Raw genomic sequence first — 24,619 nt, forward strand, 5'->3', positions numbered from 1 at the left:
CTCATAAGTTTTAAACTGCATGCCCTTCCAAGTAGAGTGATGAAATCTTGCTCTCTCACTCTGCCCTGGGTTCAGTACTATCTGTGGTTTCAGGCAATCACTGGGGGTCTTGAAGCATATCTCCCATGGAAAGTGGGGTGACTCATGTAATGTGTTCTCAGACAGACTTTGCTCAATCAATCAAACTGATTGTTTCACCAGCAAGAAGAAGGCAAAACAGCAGGAGTCTTGCTTCCCATCTTCACCCCATGCCAACACCAACTCTCCCTAGTACTGGTTTCCTACCCATTGAGGGTCCTGGGTGTCTGGTAGCGAGTAGCGTAAAGAAAAGGGAGGTGAGGGTGTTCTGAGGACACACTTCCCCTCTAAGCACGTTTGCCCAGGCACAACCTTCCCCCTGGTGTGGGACAATAATGGCCAGAAAGGGGCATAACCCCTTCTGCCAGCCCGCATTTCTCCTCAAACTGACCCACCCCTCTCTTCCATTGCAGTTAGCGAATCCCAATGAGCCATTTCCTCCTGCTTTGGTGACATTTCTACAAACCCCCTTTTCTGATCAAAGTTGGAGTTTCTTAAACGTGGGAAGTTTGTTTTGTGCTGTGTCACAGGGCATTTCATGATATCAAGTCTAGAATAAAGAAACCTTTGAAATCATTCAACTGGACAGTTTCAGAGAGGATGTCACAACCACCCTGACATCCAATCTTATTTTCCTTGGATGGTGCAGACTTGTAGCGCTTGTAGGAGTTTCATCATATTTATAATTACTCCCTTCACCTTTCCACAATGGTCTTTTGACAATAATTTCACAACTAAATTTTTGGGTTTCTTTTTCTTGGCTTGACAGAAAAACCTGTGGAACTTGAAATTATTGGTGCTTTCTGATGTCTAATCATTGTGAGGTTTGTGCAATCTGAAGCTTGAGGAAAGTCAGCAATAATACTGAAAATGCTCTCTCAAGGTCATGTGTGACCACCTAGTCTCCAGACTCAAAGGTATCTTCCCAGCCAGTCAGCTGACAGTTGACAATGACAAAAGATCCAAAGTAAACCAGCTGCAGCAAACAGTGGCAGCACTAGGGGCGGGAACTTCAGGCCTGGTGGTCAGGAGCTCCCACAATGTTGGGAGAATCCAGTCTCTTTCCGCCTCTCCACCTGTTCTCTGTGTTGGCTCTGTTCACAGAAGGACTGTCTCCCTGTATTGTCTAGGCAGCTGCCTGAGCCTCTTGCTTGCACCCTCCCAAATGCAAATCCAGCAGGAAAGAACAAACTGAGCTGCTCAGCCTTTCAGAAGTCCTAGCGTCTGCTCTCACTGGGCACAGTTAGTCTGCTTGGAACAGGTACCCACCCCTGCACCCATTGGCAGAGTTTAGTTGAGCAGGTCAGTCCCAGAGCCAGCGCTCCCATCAGTACAATCAAGGCAAGTGTTCTGAGAATGCGGTTGGAGAATTTCCCACCAAGGACACTCAGGGACTATCAGCAGGGTACGGACAAGAATAGATGTTGGAACAGTAGATGTCCACCACACTCCAACCTTTCTACGGAATTTGGCCGTGGCGCCCTTGAAAATCTGCATCCCTGCCTTCCCTACACCGTGCTGTCCCGTCTTCCGGAGCGTTGGAAAGGGATGGTCCACCGTTGTCCAACCCTATCCCCCTTGCTTAACCTCATGGAGTTCAGACTCAACTCATCATCACCTCCTCTGTGCCTCTACCTACTCTGTTCCCTCAACCTAGAACACCATTCCTCTCCCATTCTCATTTCCATATGTTCATGTCCTTTATATGCTGGTTCAAATAGCTCTTTGTGAAACTTCCATATTTAATTTTCTTCAAGGCAGAAATAAATTTTCCCTTTCCTCTAAACTCTTGTTATTCTCTCTCAAAGGTAGAATTTTCCGCTTTAGATATTCTGTTACGTAGTGAATACGTATGTGCGTCACACTGGCTCTTAGCTCCTTGAGCTCAGAATGTGACATCTTTTTTTAAAATATATATATATATATCGATTTCAGAGAGGAAGGGAGAGGGAGAAAGAGATAGAAACATCAATGATGAGAGAGAATCATTGATTGGCTGCCTCCTGCATGCCTTCCACCCGGGACTGAGCCGAAACCCTGGCACGTGTCCTCACTGGGAATTGAACCGTGACTTCCTGGTTCATAGATTGATGCTCAACCACTGAGACGCCCTGGCCTGACAGAATGTGACTTATCTTTACCGCTTACTCTTCTATGCAACCCCCCTTCGGGGTCAGTCCTTACAAAGCTGGTATTTGTTAAACACGTGTGTATGGCGCTTCCCCTTTTATTAAGGTGCATTCACGTTGGTCAGCATATTTGCTTCTCAACACACACCTGGAGGGGAAGGACAAATATTATCTCAATTTTATATATGAGGATATTTTATACCAAGAGGGGAAAAAAGATTTAACTGAAGGCTTCTAAGATCATTTTGTGGAAAGCTGGGAGAAAAAACAAAACAAAACACACCTAGATCTTTGGAGTTATATTACCTGTTATTTTCCAGGAAAAACTGGCCGGTATGAATTGCGTCATTAAAACTTGGAGAATAGTTGATATCAAGTTGCCCTTGTTTCAAATAGATTAAATACTTTCCCTCTGAACGTTCAGTCTGCCAATTACTGGGACTGTGTGGCGATTTGCTAATGAATATTTTAAAAGAAATCCAGGCCCAGTGGTTCTCTCCAGCTCGGAGTGGGTGTTGCATTGAACTGTGTGGATCTCCTGTTGGGTCCCAGCCTTTGGAGCCAGGCCCGCGGCCCTGGGGGTGGAGCCCACGTCCGGAGGCCGGTTGATAAACCCGCCGGGTCTCCGGGACTCCGGACTCGCCCCTCGTTTGTAGCCCGAGCCGGAGACCGGAGCCAGGCCTTGGGTATCTCCAAGGAGGTCGCCCCCGCTCGCCCATCCAGCCGTGCGCCCCCCGCCCCGGCCCCCCGCAGCCATGGCAGCGCCGTCCAGGCTCCTGATCCGCGGGGGTCGCGTGGTCAACGCCGACTCCTCGCAGGTGGCGGACGTGCTGGTGGAGGACGGCGTGGTGCGGGCGCTGGGGCGCGACCTGCTGCCGCCGGGGGGCGCGCCCGCGGGGCTGCGGGTCCTGGACGCCGCGGGCAAGCTGGTCCTACCCGGCGGCATCGACACCCACACGCACATGCAGTTCCCGTTCATGGGCACGAGGGCCGTCGATGACTTCCTGCAGGGCACCAAGGTACCCACCCCGGGGTGCACCCCCTCCCTGGATCCCTGCGGAGCCCTCGGGCCGCCTCTCCGGCCGCCCGGGGTGCAGAGCAGAGCCACCCCGCGCGGGTGCCCCGCGCCGAGGGCTGAGTGAGCCGCAGCCGCCGGGCGGGTGCAGAGCTGGGACTAGGTTCTCCACGCTGCGCTCCCGCTTCTAGGGTCCCTGCTCGCCGGCATCAGCTCCTCTTGGCGAACCCAGCTGTCTCCTACCCCTCCACTTGGGTAATTGGACAAGTTTAAGGCCGTCTCTTGCCCTCATTTCTCTCCGCCGTTTATCCTCCTGACGCCCGTGTTCTATGGGAACCCACAAGCCTTCCCTACTGTGTTGTTGGCGTTCCCAGGTATTGCTCCCGCCCTCCATTCCCAGCCAGAAGCAAATGAAAAAGACTTTCACCTGGTAGTTACTGCCCGTGTGGTGAGTGGTGAGAGGTCTGGGTGGGCTGGAAGCCAGCGCGTCCACATTATTTGCCTCCACTCTCCAGGAGAAACGTCACAGCCCTGCCCTGTGGATAGAGCGTCGTCCTATGGACTAAAGGGTCGCAGGTTCGATTCCAGGTCAAGGTCATGTACTTGGGTCTCAGGTTGCGAGAGGCAACCAATCGATGTGCCTCTCTCACATCCATGTCTTTCTCTCTGTCTCTCCTCCTCCCTTCCGCTCTCTCTAAAAATCAATGGGAAAATATCCTCAGGTGAGGATTAACCAAAAAAAAAAGAAAAGCCACAGCCCTGACAAGCGATTCCAAAAGAAGTATTCCAGGTGTGACCTCCCAGGCACTCCCCCTTGCATCCAGGGGCCTGGTCCCACGTCTTCCCATCCTGGCCCGGGAACATTAATCCAGCCTCAGATTCCTGCTGCGTGAGCACCTGCAGCTCTGCGGCTGGTGTAGGGGATCAGATCACCTCCCCCCCGGGCCCCCAGGTGAGAGAGCTTGGGTTTCTCCAGGCACAAAGGCCTAGAGGCGCAGGTGAATGAAAAGAACCTTACAGGTTTCTCCAAGGCTCCTGAGTGCAAGATCAGGAGCTGAGCAGGGCAGCCGTGCTGGAACCTGTATTTCAAACTCCACTCAGCACTTCCCCTGAAGTCAAACCCTCACGCCTTGAGGTTTGTGTTCTGGGCTGCGGTGAGGGAAATTGCTCCTTCCATATTGATACCCTTCAGGCCTAAGCTCTTTATTCAAGGATGTGCTTGAGGTTTTCCCCCAGGGCGATGCTTTGAGGGTGAAACAAATACAACTATTTAGTCCAAGTACAGGCAGTTTAGGCTTTCAAAGCCTGGCCAGTAGTTTGTTGATCTTACTGATTTCCAACAATTTTACTCTCTTTACACCTCCCCCTCTTCACCTGCCCCAAGCATCCATGATCGACCAGAGTATTTCATAGAAAAAAGGAATGATTTGACCCAGCGAAAGGGCCCTGGGGCAAGCTGCTCACATCCACGTTAGGGAGGAAGCCTTCCTCCTAGTTACTAATTGTCAGCCTTCAGCATGTGGGCAATGGTCAAAGTCTTTCGTAAGACAGATCATTGTTTGTTTTGAAAACTGAACATTCATATTTCCCTTTGGCTAGAAACTGAAATTTGCCAAATTTTTTGTTGTTAATTCTCACCTGAGGATATTTTTTTCATTGATTTTTAGAGAGTGGAGGAGAGAGAGAGAGAGAGAGAGAGAGAGATGAGAGAGACATGTCAATTGGTTGCCTCCTGCAGCCCGGACCAGGCCCAGGACTGGGGTTCGAACCTGCAACCTAGGTACATGCCCTTGCCTAGAAATCAAACCCGCAAGCTTTAGGTGAGAGGACTGATGATCTAACCACTGAACAACATTGCCCAGGCTTTGCCAAATTTTCATGAACTGATTTTTACATGTTATGTAAGATTCTCAGATACCAAATGATAGGCAATCCAACTGATAAAAAGTTGGAAAAGTAATAGAAAAATAGAAAGAAGATTACCTAGAATCTCCCACATGACAACCAACACTTTGGTGAATTGCCTTTATGTTTTTTACTCAACATAACTGAGATTATATGTGTGTGTGTAAGTACGTGTATTTAAAATGTTGTAACCTGGCCCTGGCCAGTTTGGTTTAGTGGATAGAATGTCGGCCTGTGGACTGAAGGGTCTTGGGTTCAATTCCAAACAAGGGCATGTATCTTGGTTACAGGCTCAATCCCTGGCCTCAACTGGGGCATGTGCAGGAGACAACCAATTGATGTATCTCTCTCTCACATCCATGTTTTTCTCTCTCTCTGTCTCTCCCCCTTTCTTCCACTCTCTCAAAAATGGAAAAATATCCTCCGGTGAGTTTTAACAACAACAATTTTGTAACCTGTTTTCAGTTATCGTACAAGCACTTTCTGTCCTAGACCAGTGGTTGGCAAACTCATTAGTCAACAGAGCCAAATATCAACAGTACAACGATTGAAATTTCTTTTGAGAGCCAAATTTTTTAAACTTAAACTATATAGGTAGGTACATTGTTATTAACTTAATTAGGGTACTCCTAAGCTGGCCTTTGCTAAAAACGTCCTCAATCTGAGGGGTCGACCTCAGCGAGTGTATCCCCACTTCTTCTAACGCCACTTCTTCAAAATAGACTCGCCCAGGCCAAAAACTGACTTCTGCACATGGGCCACGAAGTTTCAATCACACTGTACGTGCGCCCGCACGTGGTATTTTGTGGAAGAGCCACACTCAAGGGGCCAAAGAGCCGCATGTGGCTCGCGAGCCGCGGTTTGCCGACCACTGTCCTAGACTCATCATTAACAAAGGGCTTTGTTGATGGCAGGGCATTCCATTGACACCCCCATTGGAGCTGCTCTTTCTGACCATGGGTTTGCCAGGCCCACCAGCATCGCTACCCCTCACCACTTCCCCTTTTCTCATTAGGGTTCTAGAGGAAGCAGCCAAGAAGAGGGGGTGGGATGCTATGGGAGAGGGACCTTCCTTCCCTTTCTCAAGAGTACTGGTGAGCGCCCAAGGCCCTAGGACAGTGATGGCGAACCTATGACACGCGTGTCAGAGGTGACACACGAACTCATTTTTTTGGTTGATTTTTCTTTGTTAAATGGCATTTAAATATATCAAATAAATATCAAAAATATAAATCTTTGTTTTACTATGGTTGCAAATATCAAAAAATTTCTATATGTGACACAGCACCAGGCTTAAGTTAGGGTTTTTCAACATGCTGACACGCCGAGCTCAAAAGGCTCGCCATCACTGCCTTCGTTTCCATCTGTTCCTTGGCCATCCTGGGGTTCCTAGCATGAACAGTTTTACAGCCCATAGTGAGAAGGCAGGTCATTGCAACATACTGTAGTGTGTTGCCAACATCTGAAAGGACTTAGGGGCCCGCTGATTCACCAGGCATTTGTATACTCCAAGGTTGTCAAAACATTAAACAAAAACATGCTCTTCGTTAGCTTAGGATCTTCAGCAGAAAGCAATGTGGTGAGTGATGTTAAGGTCAGAGATTTAGCAAATACTGAATTCCTGCTGAATATTTAACTGTGCTCACGAAGGGGCTAAGCTACAGAAGTCTACTTCAAAAGTGGTTGGTCGGATCCCAGGAGATAATCACCCCCAGGAACAGCTGAGGCTCCATCAGAGGGAACCAGGAGAGAGTAAATATAAACAGGAGCATTAGAATATTGACCTCATTCGGAAAGGAAGGCATTAGAGAGTTATTTTGTCCTATTTTCTAGTCTTCACAGTAATTCCCAAGGCAGTATTGTTGGGGTTTCTGATTTGGGGAAGAGAGATGAATAAGTCTTTTGTAAATGCTGGTTGCATTATATATATTAAACCGGAAAAACATCTTATTAATACTGTTAAACAACATTTATTGTATGAAGCACTTGCTATGTACCAGGCACCGTGGCAAGCTGTGCATTCTCTTCCACAGTTCCAGGGCCATTACCAATTTTTTACAATTGAGGAAATTGAAACTTCAGTCACTTGCCGAGGGTCACACACCTCATAAGTGACCGAGTGGCTCTTCAAAGTCAGGACTGCCTGCCATCGCTAGAGATTTTACCTACTAGGTTCTCTTCCTTTCTGATATGCTCGCTGAAATAATATCTACCGTTTTGATTTATCAGAGTGGCAAATAATGGATGAAAAGCCTGTATAAAGTTGTATGCTAGTATGCTATGGCTTTTCTCAAAAACAGAGCAGAGTCACCCTTAAGAAACACAGTAGCCTTCACCTTCCCAGTGTGGAGGCAGTGACAGTTATCAAAATTCACATCACAGGGATTAGGTTTGTGAGACATTTAGACAGGCTTTCATAGCCACATCAGGTCTAAGGGTAAAGAAATGGGAACCTGAAATACAGAGAGAGACAAAAATATTTCATGCTGTTGATAGAAGAGGTGTTCAACCTATAGAGAATTTTTAAAAATATATTTTTATTGATTTCAGAGAGGAATGGAGGAGAGAGAGATGAAACATTAATCATGAGAATCACTGATCTGCTGCCTCCTGCACGCCCCCTGCTGGGGATCAAGGCCGAAACCCAGGCATGTGCCCTGGTCGGGGAAACGAACTGTGACCTCCTGGTTCATAGCTCAATACTCAACCACTGAGTCACACTGGCCGGGCTGGAGAATTTTTGTAAGTGTTTATTTGAGCCAAACTGACAATAATTGTCAGAAAGGCAGTTTTGCAGTTTCTTTTATGCATTTAAAATTAAGGAGGGGCCTGGCCGTCACAGCTCAGTGGTTGAGCATTGGCCTATGAACCAAGAGGTCACGGTTAGATTCCCAGTCAGGGCATGTGCCTGGGTTTCGGGCTCAATCCCCTGTTGGGGGTGTGCAGGAGGCAGCCGATCAATGTTTAGCTCTCACACTGATGCTTCTCTCTCTTTTTCCCTCTCCCACCTCGCTTTCTCTCAAAAAAAAAAAAAGAAAGAAAGAAAGAAAGAAAGAAAGAAAATTACCAGTCCGAAGGTGTACAGGCTTTGTCCAAGTCTTGGAATAGCTGTCCACCTCTGATATCAGCACCTCTCCTCCGAGAGGAGTCTTTGATGTCCGCTGCAGGTGGAGGTGAGTGTCAGAGAGAGGGCGATGTTCATTCCTGGTTAGGTGCCTGATGAGCCTTCCATGGAAGTTGGAGAGTGTCTTTTGAATGAGCAAAATCTCCAGGTGATCTTTAAAGTCTTTGTCTCCTGGGAGCCAGCTGTGAAAGGAAGCAGTTCCCAATTGGCATTTTCTTGAAGTGACTTTATCAAATCTTGGCAATAGTGTAAGATGTCTTAAAATTAATTTTAACAATACTAATAGGAGGTAGGAAATTATCTTACATTTACAACATAATGTGTAACCTACACAGACACAGAGACCTTTTACTCAGAAGAAAACCTCACTAGTTTATAAAAGAACAGTTGGAGTCAAATTTTGTTTTGGAGACACAATCTGTCCTTGACAAGTCAAGTTCCTAATGACATTTCCCCTTTTATTTTTTAAAAACATATTTTTATTGATTTCAAAAGGAAGGGAGAGGGAGAACGAGATAGAACATCAATAATGAGAGAGAATCATTGATTGGCTGCCTCTTGCATTCCCCACACTGGAGATCAAGCCCTCAACCCGGGCATGTGTCCTGACTGGGAATTGAACTGTGACTTCCTGGTTCATAGGTCGATACTCAACCACTGAGCCATGCTGGCCAGGCTTATTTTTTATTTTTATTTTTGAAAGTATCTGTAATACTTTCAACAATAAAGATAAAAACAAAAAGGCCTTTTATCCACAATGCCTTCAGGAGATGGATCGCAAAAGACTAGACCAATAGATCAATAACTGTTTGCTTTTTGCATCCACCAAGCTGATCATTTATAATATCTAACAAATAGGGATACTATTTCTGGTATTCTATTTATTGATTACTGGATTGTGAGTGGGCCCAATTTAAAAAATGAAATATAGGTCAACCAAAGGCTACATATTTTGTAAATCTAATTCATGTGAGAGGTTGGTTTAAAGGCTATAATTAATTTATTTAATTAAATGTAAAAGCTTTCTAGCTGATATGACTAATGGAAATAATGTTCTGCTTTACAGAAATCGTATTTCATTTTTGTTGGGTCTATACTAGATGTCTGGTGGTCTTTTAATAATTTAAGATCTGTGAGGAAAGACAATGGGATTTTTGTTCCAATGGATATTGTGAATTGGATAATCTTGAAGGAATTATGACTTTGTTATATCCTGTGATAAGAGCTAAGGCAGTTTTTAGCTATATCTACTTATACTCAGACATGGCTGCAGCTCGGAGTGGGTGGACTTGCATGAAAAACCTGGCAGCATCCATAGTGGGAGGAAATATTTTTTTAATTGGGAAAACACCCAGAACACTTTTTTTTTTTTGTAAAGGACAAAAAGTCCTCAAAATTATCAAGAAAGAAAATTATGCTTTGCTCTGAAACTTTTGGGTAAAATGCCATCCAGATGATTAGCTACAATAAGGCAGTGGAAGGTATATGATTAAGCACACGCTGATGGTGGTATTTATAGCACTTCCTTACCTTGGAGGAGAGCTGTGTTCAGGAAACTTGGTTGCAAACCAGCTCTCCTTTCTGGTGCTTGCTGGCGCTCCAGGCTGGGCTTCGAGGCTCTGCGGGCTGACTGTGTGACCTTGAGCAAGTCACTTCCTCCCTCAGGGCTGTCAACATTTCCTTATGTGTAAAACGATTGGTTAGAAGAACAACTTTAATTTAAAAAAATATTTTTAAGGGCAGGTGCAGGCTAGAAGGGGTCATTGGGGGTGAAAGGGGGACATATGTAATACTTTCAACAATAAAGATTAAGAAATATTTTTTTAAACTACCGAAAAACAATATATACTCATCATTCAGCCCTTAGGAAAATTCTGGAGCATTATAGTTGCTCAATATATATGGATTGAATGTATAAACTGCTGTGTGGAGTTGTTGTTTTTTGTTTTTTTTTTTAAGGAAAAGAGTACAAAGATTTAAATCACCTATAATTTTAACATTTTGTTTTCTGTCCTTTCAGGTTGTTTCCCTGTGGGGGGCGGGGGGCATATAAACAATTTCCCTTCTACTAGTGCACACTCTTTGGAGTCAGCCTCGTCCATAAATCACGTTCTTCAGTGACCTTAACTATCATTGAAGAACGTGATTTCCATGACCTGGTTATCCTCTCCGAGTCGGGTCTGTGTCAAAGCTTTCTCTCTGGTTTCCATATCGCCCATGCACCAGGCCTCCATTCCTGCCTTTCTGAAGATGCCACAACCTGGTGTCCCATAAGCCCCTCAAACTCAGCATGTTCCAAACCAAGTTTATCCTTCCCTCCAAGTCCCTCACCCACGATTTATCCTGTTTCCCAAACTGTTAACAGCTTCATTCTCTTCTTTTCAGGGTTGGGCATTTTGGTAACCACCAGTTCTTTGCTTTTGTTTTTTTTGTTTTTTTGTTTTTGTTTGTGCATACTGTGATGTAAATCATTACTCAGATTCTTGATGATTGACTTAGAAATCACCCCTCAGAGGGAAATGACTGGGCCAGTGAGTATTAGATACATCTGAAAGAGTTGAATACATATATCCAGGTTGCTTTTAATTTCTGCTCCCATGAACAGTACATTATAATTCTCATTTCACTGCATCCTAGCTACCTGTGAATATTGACTTTTTAAAAAAAAATCAATGTCAATGTAACAGGAAAAACAGAATTTCTAAATGTTTTTTAAGTGAACATTTCTTTGATTGCTGGTGAGGCTGAGCTTTGAGCATTCTTATTGTGCTACTTGCATACTCCAGCTCTGAGTTTATAATTGTATGATTTCCTTGGGTGGTTCTTTATTGATTACAAAGTTAATCTTTACGCTATTAATTAGAAGAAGAAAAAATATCTCAAATATTAATTTAAAACTGCTCAGTGTTAAGTAGCGCTTTGCCCTACTGAGGATGTTCTATGAATTGAACTTGACAGAACCTAGGACTTGCCTTCTTTCAGCTTCTTTGCTTGAGATCTCTACCGTGTTCAATTCCACCATTTCCTCCTTCATTTGTCTGGAAGGCAGGTTTCCAATGTCACCCAGAAGTAGCGCAGAAATTAAGGTTTTCATGATGCTGCTGTCAGGGAAGAGAAACTTTTTCTATAACCTCTTAGGTTTCATTATTCGGGTTGCAAATTAAACTGACAAAGTAAATTAGCAAGAGAGAAGACTGATCTTTAAAATTCAGGTCTATGCAAGTTTACAGGAAGATGTGACTCAGGGAGTCAATGAGACTGTGAGGCTTTACATACCATCTTTACAGGGGGAAGGGGTGGGGGAGAAAGACCTTATAGGAAACAAATGGCTTTTAGGAAAATCAAATGGGCCTTTGGGAGAATAGATAGAAGATAACATAGTTTTGAAACAAGGGCTGTTTAGGTGTGGCCAAGCTTCTAGTCTCAGCTGATGAGTCAGTCTTCCCCAGCGGTGACACTTCTGGGCCCTGTCACTGCCATCTACTACAGAGTGGCCCTCAACTAAGGATTTTCCAAGTGGATGGTTAGATTCCGTTACTTCAGTCGACAAATGTTTCTTGGGAACAGTGCCTCCAAGTGCTAGGCACCATGGTTGGGGTGACTGAGATGAAAACCGTGGTCTTTGTTCTCAGTGGCAGGCAGCTAGAGCTTAGGGAGCTGCAGTGTTACCTGGCCTTAATAATACAGCATAGACAGAAGCTTGGTCTTGCAGACTTAACTTTGGTGATTGACTATTTCCGAGTGAATACTCGAGGTCTGGCCCTTTTGTGAAGTTGCCAGTCACAGTGGCTGGCATCACCAAATTGTATTTTGAAAAATATGTTTTTATTGATTTCAGAGAGGAAGAGAGAGAAATAGAAACACTAATGATAATAGAGAATCATTGATCGGCTGCCTCCTGCACGCCCCCTATTGAGGATTGAGCTCACAGCCCAGGTATGTACCTTGACAGGGAATTGAACCATGACCTCCTGGTTCATAGGTCAACGCCCAACCACTGAGCCACACCGGCCGGGCACCAAATTGTATTTTTAGCAGGTTCTTTTCTAAGTGAGCTTCGGTAATTACCCAGAGCCGACTCCTCGCCACTTCGGACTCCTCTTTTCACATGTCAAGTAGCTAATCCAGGGAGGACACTGCACCGTGTCAGTTATGTTTCATTTATCCAGTAGAAAAAAATGCATGTTCTAGTGCCAGTACTGAGTTCCTGAACCCTACGGATCTGTTCTCAGCTAAAAAGCAAAGACCTTAAAAAATGGCTTAAAATGAAACAAAATGTAATCTTTGAAAGAAGAAATGATTTGAGGCATAGATACAGAAATAGACTGTAGTTCTGCTGTTTTAAAAGTCGTAGTTAACACTGATTAGGCAGTGGGCTTTGGACAAGCTGAGCATTCAGCTTTCAAATGTGCTCAGAGTCTACATTCCATGTTAACATTTTCATAGAAGGATCCAGCCAGGGATAGCACTGCTTTTGAGAAGTGAAATCTCACATTAACATGCAATTACACTGCCTTTCCATTTTGCTATTGTAAACGTGAATCATTGTAATTACTCCTACTCATAGCCTTTGTGGGAAATTCATTGGTCACTCCCTTCCTTTCTCCCTTAAAGATCTAAAGAATATTAATGTAATGGTCACAAGGCATACAGAGATGAAACGACATCAGTTGAGTCAGAATCTCTGGGGGATGGAATAAAAGGTCCCTAGAAGATGCTAGGGTTAAGATTCACTGGACTAGCCCTAACCGGTTTGGCTCAGTGGATAGAGCGTCAGCCTGCGGACTGAAGGGTCCCAGGTTCAATGCCAGTCAAGGGTATGTACCTTGGTTGTGGGCACATCCCCAGTAGAAGGTGTGCAGGAGGCAACTGATTGATGTTTCTCTCTCATCGATGTTTCTAACTCTCTATTCCTCTCCCTCTCTGTAAAAAATATATTAAAAAAAAAAAAAGGTTCACTGGACTAATAAGAGGGGAGGGGCTGGGTGACATCTCTCTCTGAGACAGAGAGGCGCTCAGAGCTCTCCAAAGAGAGACAGTGTCCCTGGAGTGGGATGAAGGAGCTGGCAGGGGAGTGACTCAATACAAAGCTGAGGAGCTATCTCAAGTTCAGATCATGCAGGGACCCTATGGGATGTCTCATAATTGTCTTGTCTTCATCCCAAGGGCAAAGAAAAGCCAATGCGAGATTGGAAATGGCCAGCATGGCTGGGGACAAGGTGACATTGCAGAGGCTATAGTCCAGTCGGAAGGCGAAGATGGCACTGGGCAGTGGAGGTGGCCATGCAGGGAGTAGAGACTCATGGAGTATGCAGGAGGCAGCCTGAGGGGGGGACTTGCTAATGGATTGGATTTGGGGGTGTGAGGAAGAAGAAAGGTAAAGTTCAAGGGTGACTCCTAAGGCTGGTTTGCACAGTTGAATGGATTAATATTTCCCAACTGGGGAGACCAGGAGACGAGCGTGGAGGGGCAATGCGGAGCACAGCTTTACAAAGCTGAGTGTGCTTCTGGATTGGAAACACAAATTGGGGCTTGTTTCCCTAAGTCCCAGTGATGCCGAGAAAGCTGCAAATCCAGCCAGCGTTCTTCTCCCCGCAGCTCAAACGCACTGCTGGAACTTCTTTTTGTTTCACTTGGGTTGAGCAAGTCCTGTGATTGATTTTAGTGAAACAAATCACTTGTTTCAGGATGAGCTTAGAAATGGGGGAGAGAAAAAAGAAGAAGGAAGAAAATGCTTGGGATGCTTTCAATAATGATTTACAACCAAATACATTGTTAAATAAAATCTTGTGTTATGTAAAATGATGACCCCACTGTTGCTTAGAGTTTATCTCAATTTATGTTCTTTCACATTTGCACCTGAGACAGCACAAGCTGTCTTCCTAGCAAAAGAAGCTCTTTAGATAAACGGGAAGGTTTTCAAGGGAGAAGAGCCAAGGTAATTAGGAGCTGAAAGAATTGATTTATGAGCCCAGATTAGAAAAGGTAAATGCATTTTGTTTGGCTAACGGCAAATAAAAGGGGAGTGGAGTCAATCAGCAGTAAAAACAAAGGAAACAATTAGGTTTTACATAGAAATAGGAAATAAATGTTCATCCTTTACTGCTGCTCCCTCCTCTAAGCTCTCCTCATCCTTCAGTGTTTGGGAAAGTCGAAGGAACATTTTGTGAAGGGAATCTAGAAGCAGCTGATGTTGAAAGGAATTAAACAAATATTGAAAATATCTAAGGTGGGCTGGAACTGTGGTGTTCTTTTCTTTTTTTGTTAATCCCCACCCAAGGATACTTTTTCCATTGATTTTTAGAGAGAGTGGAAGGGAAGGAGGGAGGAGGAAGTGGAAGAGGAGGGAGAAAGAGAGAGAGATCAACATTGATGTGAGAGAGACACTTGAATTGGTTGCTTCTTGCATGTCCCCTGACCAGGGCTGGGGATTGAACTTGCAACCCTTTGGTGATTGGGCCAACACTCTAACCACTGAGCACACCAGCCAGGGCAGGGACTGTGGTGTTCTAACCAATTGGTTTGCTGGATAAAGCTGATTATCCCATGAGGAATAATTGTGTGAAGTCAAAAAGGCTCTAGTATGGGTCCTTCCTTATAAATCTTTTAGGGGAACATTATTACATTAGTGATTGGCACACTGATGAACATCACATAAGTTTAATAAAATTGCATTTCAGCCCTGGTTGGTGTGGTTCAGTCGTTAGAGCATCAGTTTTTATTCCCAGTCAAGGGCATGTATCTGGGTTACAGGTTTGATCCCAGGCCCTAGTCAGGCCTGCAGGAGGCAACTAATCAATGTGTCTCTCTCACATTGACCTTTCGCGCTCTCTATCTCTCTCTGTCTCTCTCCCCCACCTTACCTCCTTTCCACTCTCTCTAAAAATCAATGGAAAACTATCCTCAGGTGAGGAGTAACAACGACAAAAACATTGCATTTCATTTGTGAATTTATAATTCATAGTTTGACGGGATTTGTTTTGTTTGGCTTTTGGTTTCCTAAACACTTGATTGGTTTTGCCAACCTCTGCATCTCTCCAAGCGATGATTCACTCACTGACCTGGGGCGACAGGCTGGGAAGCAGGTCACACTGGCTGGAAGACCGCAGAAGGGGGCATGATCTGCATGAGGCTGAGGCCAGGAGCAGGCTGAACGTAAGACCTCCTGCTCTAAATAGTATCTTCTTCCATGTCCCCGATGAGAATGTGCCAGCTGTGTGGCCTTGGAGAGTCATTTGACATCTCTGAGCCACCGTATCCTCAGCTGTCAAATAGGGAAGCAATCCCTACCCCTGGGGCTGGAGTGAGGCTTACTCAAATGAGCTGAGTCTGAGATGCTTAACCCAGAACCGGGCATTTAGTAGACAAGTGCCTCTCGAGAGGCAAGTGAGTCTTGAGAGGAGCAGGTCTCCATCCCCCCGGAGGCGGTGGGGGTGAGGGGGGGTCCACTCTAGTTGGGATTACAGACCTGCAGCTCTGGCACGTGGCTCCTTGGATCCTGTGTAAAGAAGGGAACATTTTAGATCTTAAAATAATATTCAGGGATTTGGGGTAACTTTGGGCAACCAAAGGACCCTGGGTGACCAGAAAGACCAGAAGAGTCAGGAAGAGGTCCAAGAGGAGGCGGGGGCGGGGGGGGGGGGGGGGGCGGCCAGATGGTGCCTGACAGCTGTTCACTAAGACCCAGGGGAGCAGCCGAGGTCCCTGTGGCCAGTGGCTGGGAAAAAGGCCGGGTCTGTGTTTCATCCATTCATCCACACTGGCCCCGGCGATCCTCTCCTCTGCACTACAGTTTCTCTATATGCCTTCCCGTTGTGAGGGTGAGGAGAGGAAGGAGGAGTGGAGAGGAGAAACAGAACCAGAAAAAAACAAAAAAAGGCAGCTGGCCGCTCCCACCCTCCCTGTCCTGCTCCTAGTTAATTAGGGAGGTGGCACCTGTGTGATACATCCTTATTCGGAAGCATCCTTATTCCAGTTGTAGCCCCAGGAAGTTGTCTGCTGTAGTTTTAGAAAAACAGGCCTTTGACCATCACATGTTCAGTCTTGTAAGAAAACCACACCCACAGTTTGGATTAATTAATATAGTACATACATGTATTTGTACCACTATCTTTTCCCTGGGCCTCTTCTAGGGAGCTTAGCAATTTTCACCTCCCTTTAACCATTTCTGTACTACTGTTTAATATAGAAGTATACGTGCTACCTGTAACCACAATATGAATATTTTATTATAATTATTTCTTCATATCCCATCTCCCCACCGAGATGATAAACACCCTGAGGGCAGAACCTTGGATTATTTCTGTATCCTGCCCGCTCCTCACTCTGTGTAATTAATGGATTCCATGTGGTAGGTGGTTTTTGCTGTTGTTGTTTTGGTAACGGTTTTATGAAGATGTAATTAATAGACAATACAATGCAGCCATTTAAAGTGCATGTTTCAATGTTTTTTAATATATTCACAGAGTGCGAACCACAGTTGTAAACATTTTTATCATCCCCAAAAGAAACCCTTTCGCTATCACCTGATTCTCCCCAACCCCTCCAACCCCAAGCAACCACTATTCCACTTCCTGTCACTAAGGATTCGCCTCTTATGAATATTTCATATAAATGGAATCATACAATATGTGATCTTTTTTTTAAAATATATTTTATTGATTTTTTACAGAGAGGAAGGGAGAGAGATAGATAGTCAGAAACATCGATGGGAGAGAAACATCGACCAGCTGCCTCCTGCACATCTCCCACGGGGGATGTGCCCGCAACCCAGGTGCATGCCCTTGACCGGAATCGAACCCGGGACCTTTCAGTCCACAGGCCGACGCTCTATCCACTGAGCCAAACCGGTTTTGGCCAATATGCGATCTTTTGTGACTGGCTTCTTTCACGTAGCTTAATGTCTTCAAGGCTCATTCATGTTGAGGTGTGTATCATAAATTCATTTTTTATGGCCAAATAATATTCCATTGTATTAATATACCACATTTTGTTCATTTATTAGCTTATGGACATTTGGGTGTTTTTCACTTCTTGCTACTATGGATAATGCTGCTCTGAATATTTGTGTAATGTAATGTTATGTAATGTCTTGATGTAATGTAATGTGTATGCCAAGGAGAATATGAAAGTTGAGGCAGATCTCGCAGGGCCTTGTGGACCATACTCAGAAGATTAAACTTTATTCCAGAGTCAGTGAGAAGTATTCAGTTTTAAGCTCAGGAGCCAAGGTCATATCTATACTTCACATCCCTCTAGCTGCAATGAAGGGTTCGTGTTGGAGCGAATGGGAGCTAAACTGGAGACATAACGATCAGATGGGGATGAGAAGCGGCCGAACTAAGACCAGAGGCGGGGAAGGGCCAGAGGGGAGAGAAGGGAATTAAGGAAAGATGGAGGGGTCACCAGGAGGTCGTGATGAATGAAGGTGGGGTGGGAGCCATGTTGGGTCTCCAAGGATTCTGCATGGGTCACAGGGTAGTTGGAGATACACTTCACCAAGATGGACTCTGATAAAACGGGGTTTTGCCAGGATGAAGACAGTTTTCTAAAGGGAAAAAAAAATGAATCTTCTCCACTTCTCCATTTTGGGTTTTTTTTAATAGTCTTCCTGTTTTCTTTGGATCAAAGCCATTTTCAGTTCACCAGACCTGCCATTCTTTCGACAGAAGCAGCTCCAACAGTCCTGTCTATTTATTTAATTTTTATAAGCGTTTCTCTGAGCCAAACCGAGGACAATGTCTGGAAGCAAGAGCTCAAAGGCTCCACTCCAGCAGTTTTAATACTTCAAACTGCAATTTATGGGAAGGCTATTTGCGTCCCTCTGTGCCTTTTAAAGGCGGCATGTTTGTGCAATTTCCCGGACCCGTCAGGTTTGCCCAAGCGCTTGCAAATGCATGTTGTTCAAGGAGACGAATGACTTATGTCTCACCTGTTGGAACCCTCTTGTGCTTCCAGGCGGCCCTGGCGGGAGGCACCACCATGATCATCGATTTTGCCATTCCTCAGAAAGGCAGCTCCCTCCTCAAAGCCTTCGAGACCTGGCGGAGCTGGGCGGACCCCACGGTCTGCTGCGACTACAGCCTGCACGTGGCCGTGACCTGGTGGAGTGACCAGGTGAGCCGCCCGGGGGCAGCTTCTTTTCAGTTCCCTAGTCCTCTCTCTGTGCAAGACTGAGAGACTGGCAATGTCTAAACGCGAGAAACTGGTGGACGGCTGGGGGTCAGAACTGGAGGGAAGGCGTGTCATCGCCTGCTCTTGGGCACCTTTTGAAGTTTGATTCCTGTGAAGTATTGTCAATTTCCAACACTAAAATTTAAAAAATCACATAGAGATGATAGTGAAAATCCTTTATAATAATTCACAATAGCCTTTCCTAATATTAAGTTCATGACATGTAATTTTAAAAAGAACTGATCTCCCACCCTGGCCGGTGGTTAGAGCGTCAGCCTGCACAATGAAGGGTCTCAAGGTTCAATACCCGGTAAAGGGCACAGGGGTGTACCTGGCTTTGCAGGTTTGATCCCCAGCCCGGTCAGGGAGCATGCAGAAGGCAAGTAATCTCTCTCTCTCCCTTCCACTCTCTCTAAAAATTAATGGAAAAAATATCCAACAAAAAAAGTACTGGTCTCTCTTTTCCTCAAATTCAACCTTTCCAGACTCCTTTAAATAGTATTTTTCCACAGACCAGAACTTTAATTAGAATTGGTTAATTTATGGAAATAAACCAAGGACATTCCCATTTAAAACTGGATGTCTCCATCCCCCCCCCCCCCCCCCCCCCCCCTTGTGCACTGGAAAGAGAAAGGAGAACAGACGCGAATGTTTTCTGGGCCTCCTCCCAGCTGTCCCCTAACCGGTGCTCTTTCTGCAAAGCTGTGCTAATCTCACCAGCTGGTCAGATCGTATCATGACGGAGCTTAAACCAGCCTTCTGCATCTTCTAATTACTTAGGCCGTAGCAGAAATGACCACCTGATTCGGATTAGGAAACCAGTTTTGAGGGATGTTAAAATGTGTCCATTTCTCCCCATGAAAACTCGATGTGTGCTTTAGAAGAAATTTTTACTTGCGATTTAAATCAACAACACGTTTTTCCACATTGGACTTAATTCAGGAGTCTTTTTGCCAGAAAGCGTTCACAAGGCTGACTTTATTTGACGTTACCAGGTAACTTGGCTCCCACCCCACCCCCTAAAAATTGGGCTTTAGACACCAAGTTAATATAAAACAAGTCATCAGTTTTTAACAGGGAGATCAGCAAATATAATAGCAAGGTTCATAGTTCACAGCTAAAGTTAATTTTTCTCCAAAAATGCTGTTCTAAGCGATGCATCTGATCTCTTTTGCTTTTAGGTCCTCCTGCCTTCCTCATTTCCTCCCTCCCTCCCTCCCTCCTTCCCTCCCTTCCTCCCTTCCTCCTTTCCTCCTCTCTTATGTTATTGGAGCAAAAGTGATGATGTTCACCCTTACCAGTGCTTCTCACCCCTTCATATGCCAATGGTCACCTGGTGAATATTGTTAAAACACAGATTTTGTTCCGTACATGTATCAGTTTGCTAGGGTTGCTGTAACAAAGTACCACAAACAAAGGGGGCTGACACAACAGATATTTATCTTCTTACTAGAGGCCCAGAGCACAAAATTCGTGCACAGGCGCAGGGGGGAAGGTGTCCCTCAGCCCGTCCTGCACCCTCTTGCAATCTGGGACCCCTTGGGTAGGGTCCCTAGGCCTGGCTGGCGATCAGGGCCTAACGGGGCTTTCCTTCCCCCCGGCTGCTGGCAGCTGTGCCCGCCCCCCACCCCCCGCCACTGCCTGCTTGCCATCTGTGCAGCACTGCTCCCCTTGCCCCACCACCAGTTGCCTCCTTCTGAGGGTGACAGGCATGGGGTGCAATCGCTTGGCTGGCCTGGGCCTCCCTCTGTAGGGCAATTGATCACAGGGCCCCCAGATTGATCGCCCCCCAGAGGGAGGCCCTGCCCACTCGCCACAGCTCCGCCAGCCAGGTGGCCTGGGCCTCCCTCTGCAGGGCACTCATGGGGCAATGGCAGGGCCCCCAGACCAATCACATCGCACCCACCTTGGCTGGCCTGGCACCGTGCATGTCATAGCATGGTCATTGGGAAGGTCATCCGGATGGTCGTTCTGCTGTTCAGTCATTTGGTCAATTTGCATATTATACCTTTGTTATTATAGACTAAGGGCCAAATGTGCGAATTCATGCACCTTGAAAGGAACTTTGGGCCACGAGGCTGTGGTGGGCACAAGGGCGGGTCTTGGCCCATCCTCCACGCCCCCACCTGGCACCTCCTGCCGTGGCCCTGGTTCCCTGTCTGCATTCAGCCCTGCTCCCACCACTGCCACTCCCACCGCTGCCACTCCAATGCGCTGACAGCACCAGCCCCACTCTCACCGCTGACAGTGCAGAGCGATTGGGGCTGGTGCCAGCAGCGGGTGCGAGCGGGGCCAGCGCTGTCAGTGGGTGTGAGTGGTGGCTGCTGCCCCGATCACCCCTCAGGAGCAGGGGGAGGTGGAGAAGCCTTCAGGGGTGGTGCTGGGCACCGGCAGCAGGTACAAGCGGTGGCTCTGGGGCTGGTGCTGGCAGCAGGTGCAAACGCCGGGCAGGACTGTGGCACGCAGGAGCAAAGAATTTTCAGTAACCACCAGAGGCTCACCCCAATGACAGCAATTGGCGCCCCACCTTGGTCTGGTGTCCCTGCTCACCTGCTCCATCATCCCACCGTGGCCAACACTCACCATGTTCCGCACTCTGCCACCTACTGCCGAAGCCTGCCATGTTCTGCACGTGCCCCCTGGTGGTCAGCGCACGTCATAGCAACCGGTTGTTCTGCCGTTCGGTCTATTTGCATATTAGCCTTTTATTATATAGGATAGTTCTGGAGACTAGAAGTCCGAGATCAAGGTCTTGGCAGGGTTGGTATCCTCATATTGAAAGATACATGCTGCAAATTTATCTCCAAGTCTACAAATGAAGTACTTTGGAGAAAACTATAAACTCTTCCATGACTTAAAAGTATTGTCACAGCAGATGAAAGGGGGAAAGATCAAGGCCTTAATTGCAGCTTTTTTTCTGGAATTAAACTGTTATTTTACTTAATTCTTCTCCAAATGCAATGTTCTGGAAAGTATTGAAATTATCTTTAAATTAAACGGTGACACCCAGCTGGTGTGGCTCAGTGGTTGAGAATCAGCTCATGAACCAGGAGGTCATGGTTGGATTCCCAGTCAGGGCACATGGGTGGATTATGGGCTTGATCCCCAGTAGGAGGCGTGCAGGAGGCAGCCCATCAATGATTCTCCCTCATCATTGATGTTTCTATCTCTCTCTCCTTCTCCCTTCCTCTCTGAAGTCAATAAAAATGTATTTTAAAAAATTAAACAGTGACATTTCCTTGTTGTTGTTTCCTTTTAGGTGAAAGAAGAAATGAAAATCCTTACCCGAGATAAAGGTGTGAACTCCTTCAAGATGTTCATGGCCTATAAGGATGTGTACATGGTGAGGGATGCGGAGCTGTACGCGGCCTTCTCTCGGTGCAAGGAAATCGGAGCGATTGCGCAGGTCCACGCAGAAAACGGAGACCTGATCGCGGAGGTAAGAGCCGCATTCCACAGCTTCCACCGCAATGACGGCGGCCGCGACTCACGGTGCCGACATTGGCCCTAAGGAGGTAAAAGCATGCAATGCATTGGAAGACACTAATTTTCTCAGGTTTAGAAACACTCAATTTTGTTTACTTGAGTCTCTGCTCTGAATTTTACTCAGGTATTATATGCATTTGAATAAGGATTTTTTTTCTCAAACCAGCTAGATTTCAAACATGTCCCATATAATAAAAGGCTAATATGCAAATCAACCAAACAGCAGAATAACTGGTCGCTTGGTTCCTGGTCAGGGCATATGCCTGGCTTTTGGGATTGATTCCCAGTAGGGGCATGCAAGAAGCAGCCAGTCAATGACTCTCTCATCATTGATGTTCCTCTCTCTCTCTCTCTCTCTCTTTCTTTTTCTCTCACTCTCGCTCTCTGAAATCAATAAAAATATATTTTTTAAAAGTAGAACTAACTACATAATATAATACCATGAGTTATTTCAACAAGGATCTAATATTGGGGATTAGCATATTTTTGTTTATTCTGAACCAGTAAGTCTTAAATATAAACACTGCTTTTCAAAGAGTGATTAGAACTAATCTCATATCTTTTCCACCTTTTCTATCAAAATAATTTAATTGTCAAATATATATGTGAAAAGTAACATATCAGAGAATTAAGTTTGTTTTTACCAAATGCACACACATGCATCACACACACACACACACACACACACACACACACACACACACCCCTAACAGATCTAAAAGGCTGCCAGTGTATTTCTTTCACAATAACATAACGGTATTTGTTATTAGTAAGCCTTCCCTGCCCATGTGTGGGTTCCTGCTGCCTTTTTAGGGAGCAAAGAAGATGCTGGCTTTGGGGATCACAGGCCCCGAGGGCCACGAGCTGTGCCGCCCAGAAGCCGTGGAGGCAGAGGCCACGCTGAGAGCTATCACCATCGCCAGCGCCGTCAACTGCCCTCTGTACATCGTGCACGTGATGAGCAAGTCTGCAGCAAAGGTGATCGCGGATGCCAGGAGAGATGGTAACTCACTATGACTCCACATTAGCTAAGGCGTGAGGTGAAACGCCTGCAAGCTCCCTGCATGTCTATTTTTGTTCTCCCTTTTGCTCACCTTCATGACTGCTGCTCTCCCTTCAGGTTATTTCTTCATCATCCTTGGAACCTCTAGACCAGCGGTTCTCAACCTGTGGGTCGCGACCCCTTTGCGGGTCGAACGACCCTTTCACAGGGGTCGCCTAAGACCATCGGAAAACACATATATAATTACATATTGTTTTTGTGATTAATCACTATGCTTTAATTATTCAATTTGTAACAATGAAAATACATCCTGCATATCAGATATTTACATTATGATTCATAACAGTAGCAAAATTATAGTTATGAAGTAGCAACGAAAATAATTTTATGGTTGGGGGTCACCACAACATGAGGAACTGTATTAAGGGGTCTCGGCATTAGGAAGGTGGAGGACCACTGCTCTAGACATTTCCTTTAGCCACAAGTCCCACCCTTAACACCACTATTAGCCCATTTTTGAATCTGATGGCTAAATGCAAACTCTCCAGCTAACTTCAGGAAGCGCCTCTGTCTCTTAGGCATCTGCCTCCACTTTTCCTCCCAATGCCCAGTAGCAGGTCTCAGCAACTATTTTTTGAATTGCATTGGTTTGTCTCATAACAAGTTGGGTGTTGGTGCAATTGAAACACTTACCCAAATAGTATTTTTATGACAATTATGCTACAATTTTAAAACCAAAGTTATTTTTACCCCAAATTGTCTCAGGTCTTTTTGTTTTGTTTTGTTAATCCTCACCTGAGAATATTTTTCCCATTGGTTTTTTTAGAGAGAGTAGAAGGGAGGGAAGGGGGGGGGGGGAGAGAGAGAGAGAGAGAGAGAGAGAGAGAGAGAGAGAGAGAGAGAGAGACTTCTATGTGAGAAGGACACATAGATTGGTTGCACCTCCCACATGCTCCCTGACCAGGGCCAGGGATGAACCTGTAACCCAGGTATGTGCCCTTGACTGGAAATCGGACCCATAACCCTTTGGTGCACTGGCCAGCACTCTAACCACTTAGCAACACTGGCCAGGGCAGTCTCAGTTCTGTAGTTCAATTTAATATGTAAATAGTCATCATACAAAAAAAGAGAGAGAAAATCTCCTATTATTGATAAGAATTAGGTAGAGAAATCATCTCATTCATTTGCCAGTTCTGGTTAAGGAGGGAGGAAACCAAATTAGGTGCATTTTATTCAATGGCTTTAGACCCTCCTGAGACATGCTAGTCGTTTCTATCATTTCACTTTTAGAAACCTAAATAATCAGGTATAGTCTTATAAATCATCCTGGCTGTTTGTTTGTTTAAACTGAATCTGGCTGCATTTTTATAATATGGATTATAAAAACTATGAAAATAGACACTAAAATGTAAACACACTTTAACAGCTGATACGTCAATTTTGAAAAGGAAATGTATTTTAATAAACACTGCCTTTATAATTATTCAGTGTGTGTAAACATTTTGGGGGGACACACTATGCATTTTTCAAAATTGCATCTTGTTGCATGAAGGTTCAGTAAGGATTTTGTGTCACTGAAATGCATTCTTAAAATGTAACCTATCATCCTGGTTGGGGGGCTCAGTTGTTTGGAGCATCATCCTGTACACCGAAAGGTTGCTGGTTCGATTACCCATCAGGGCTTGTGGGTTTGACCCCCAGTCAGG

The 24,619-nt window shown here is 45.5% G+C and overlaps 1 protein-coding gene across 2 annotated transcripts in view; it reads left to right on the forward strand.

Annotated features, from left to right (window-relative positions):
- The first annotated feature begins 2,943 nt into the window (after nt 1-2,943).
- The window catches only part of DPYS (dihydropyrimidinase), a 70,054-nt gene continuing 48,378 nt past the window's right edge, over nt 2,944-24,619 (forward strand). The window contains exons 1-4 of one of the 2 annotated variants that reach the window (XM_070392798.1): nt 2,944-3,226; nt 18,209-18,367; nt 21,684-21,863; nt 22,724-22,913. In XM_070392798.1, coding sequence (XP_070248899.1) covers nt 2,963-3,226; nt 18,209-18,367; nt 21,684-21,863; nt 22,724-22,913 — 793 coding nt within the window. In that variant the 5' untranslated portion in view covers nt 2,944-2,962. Of the gene's footprint in view, nt 3,227-7,987; nt 8,301-18,208; nt 18,368-21,683; nt 21,864-22,723; nt 22,914-24,619 lie in introns of those variants that run through there. The other variant, XM_070392799.1, reaches the window with a different exon arrangement.

The sequence above is a fragment of the Myotis yumanensis genome, unplaced genomic scaffold (assembly GCF_028538775.1).
Source record: "Myotis yumanensis isolate MYYU_CA2020_CCGP unplaced genomic scaffold, mMyoYum1.0.hap1 SCAF_15, whole genome shotgun sequence".
NCBI classification, from domain to species: domain Eukaryota; kingdom Metazoa; phylum Chordata; class Mammalia; order Chiroptera; family Vespertilionidae; genus Myotis; species Myotis yumanensis.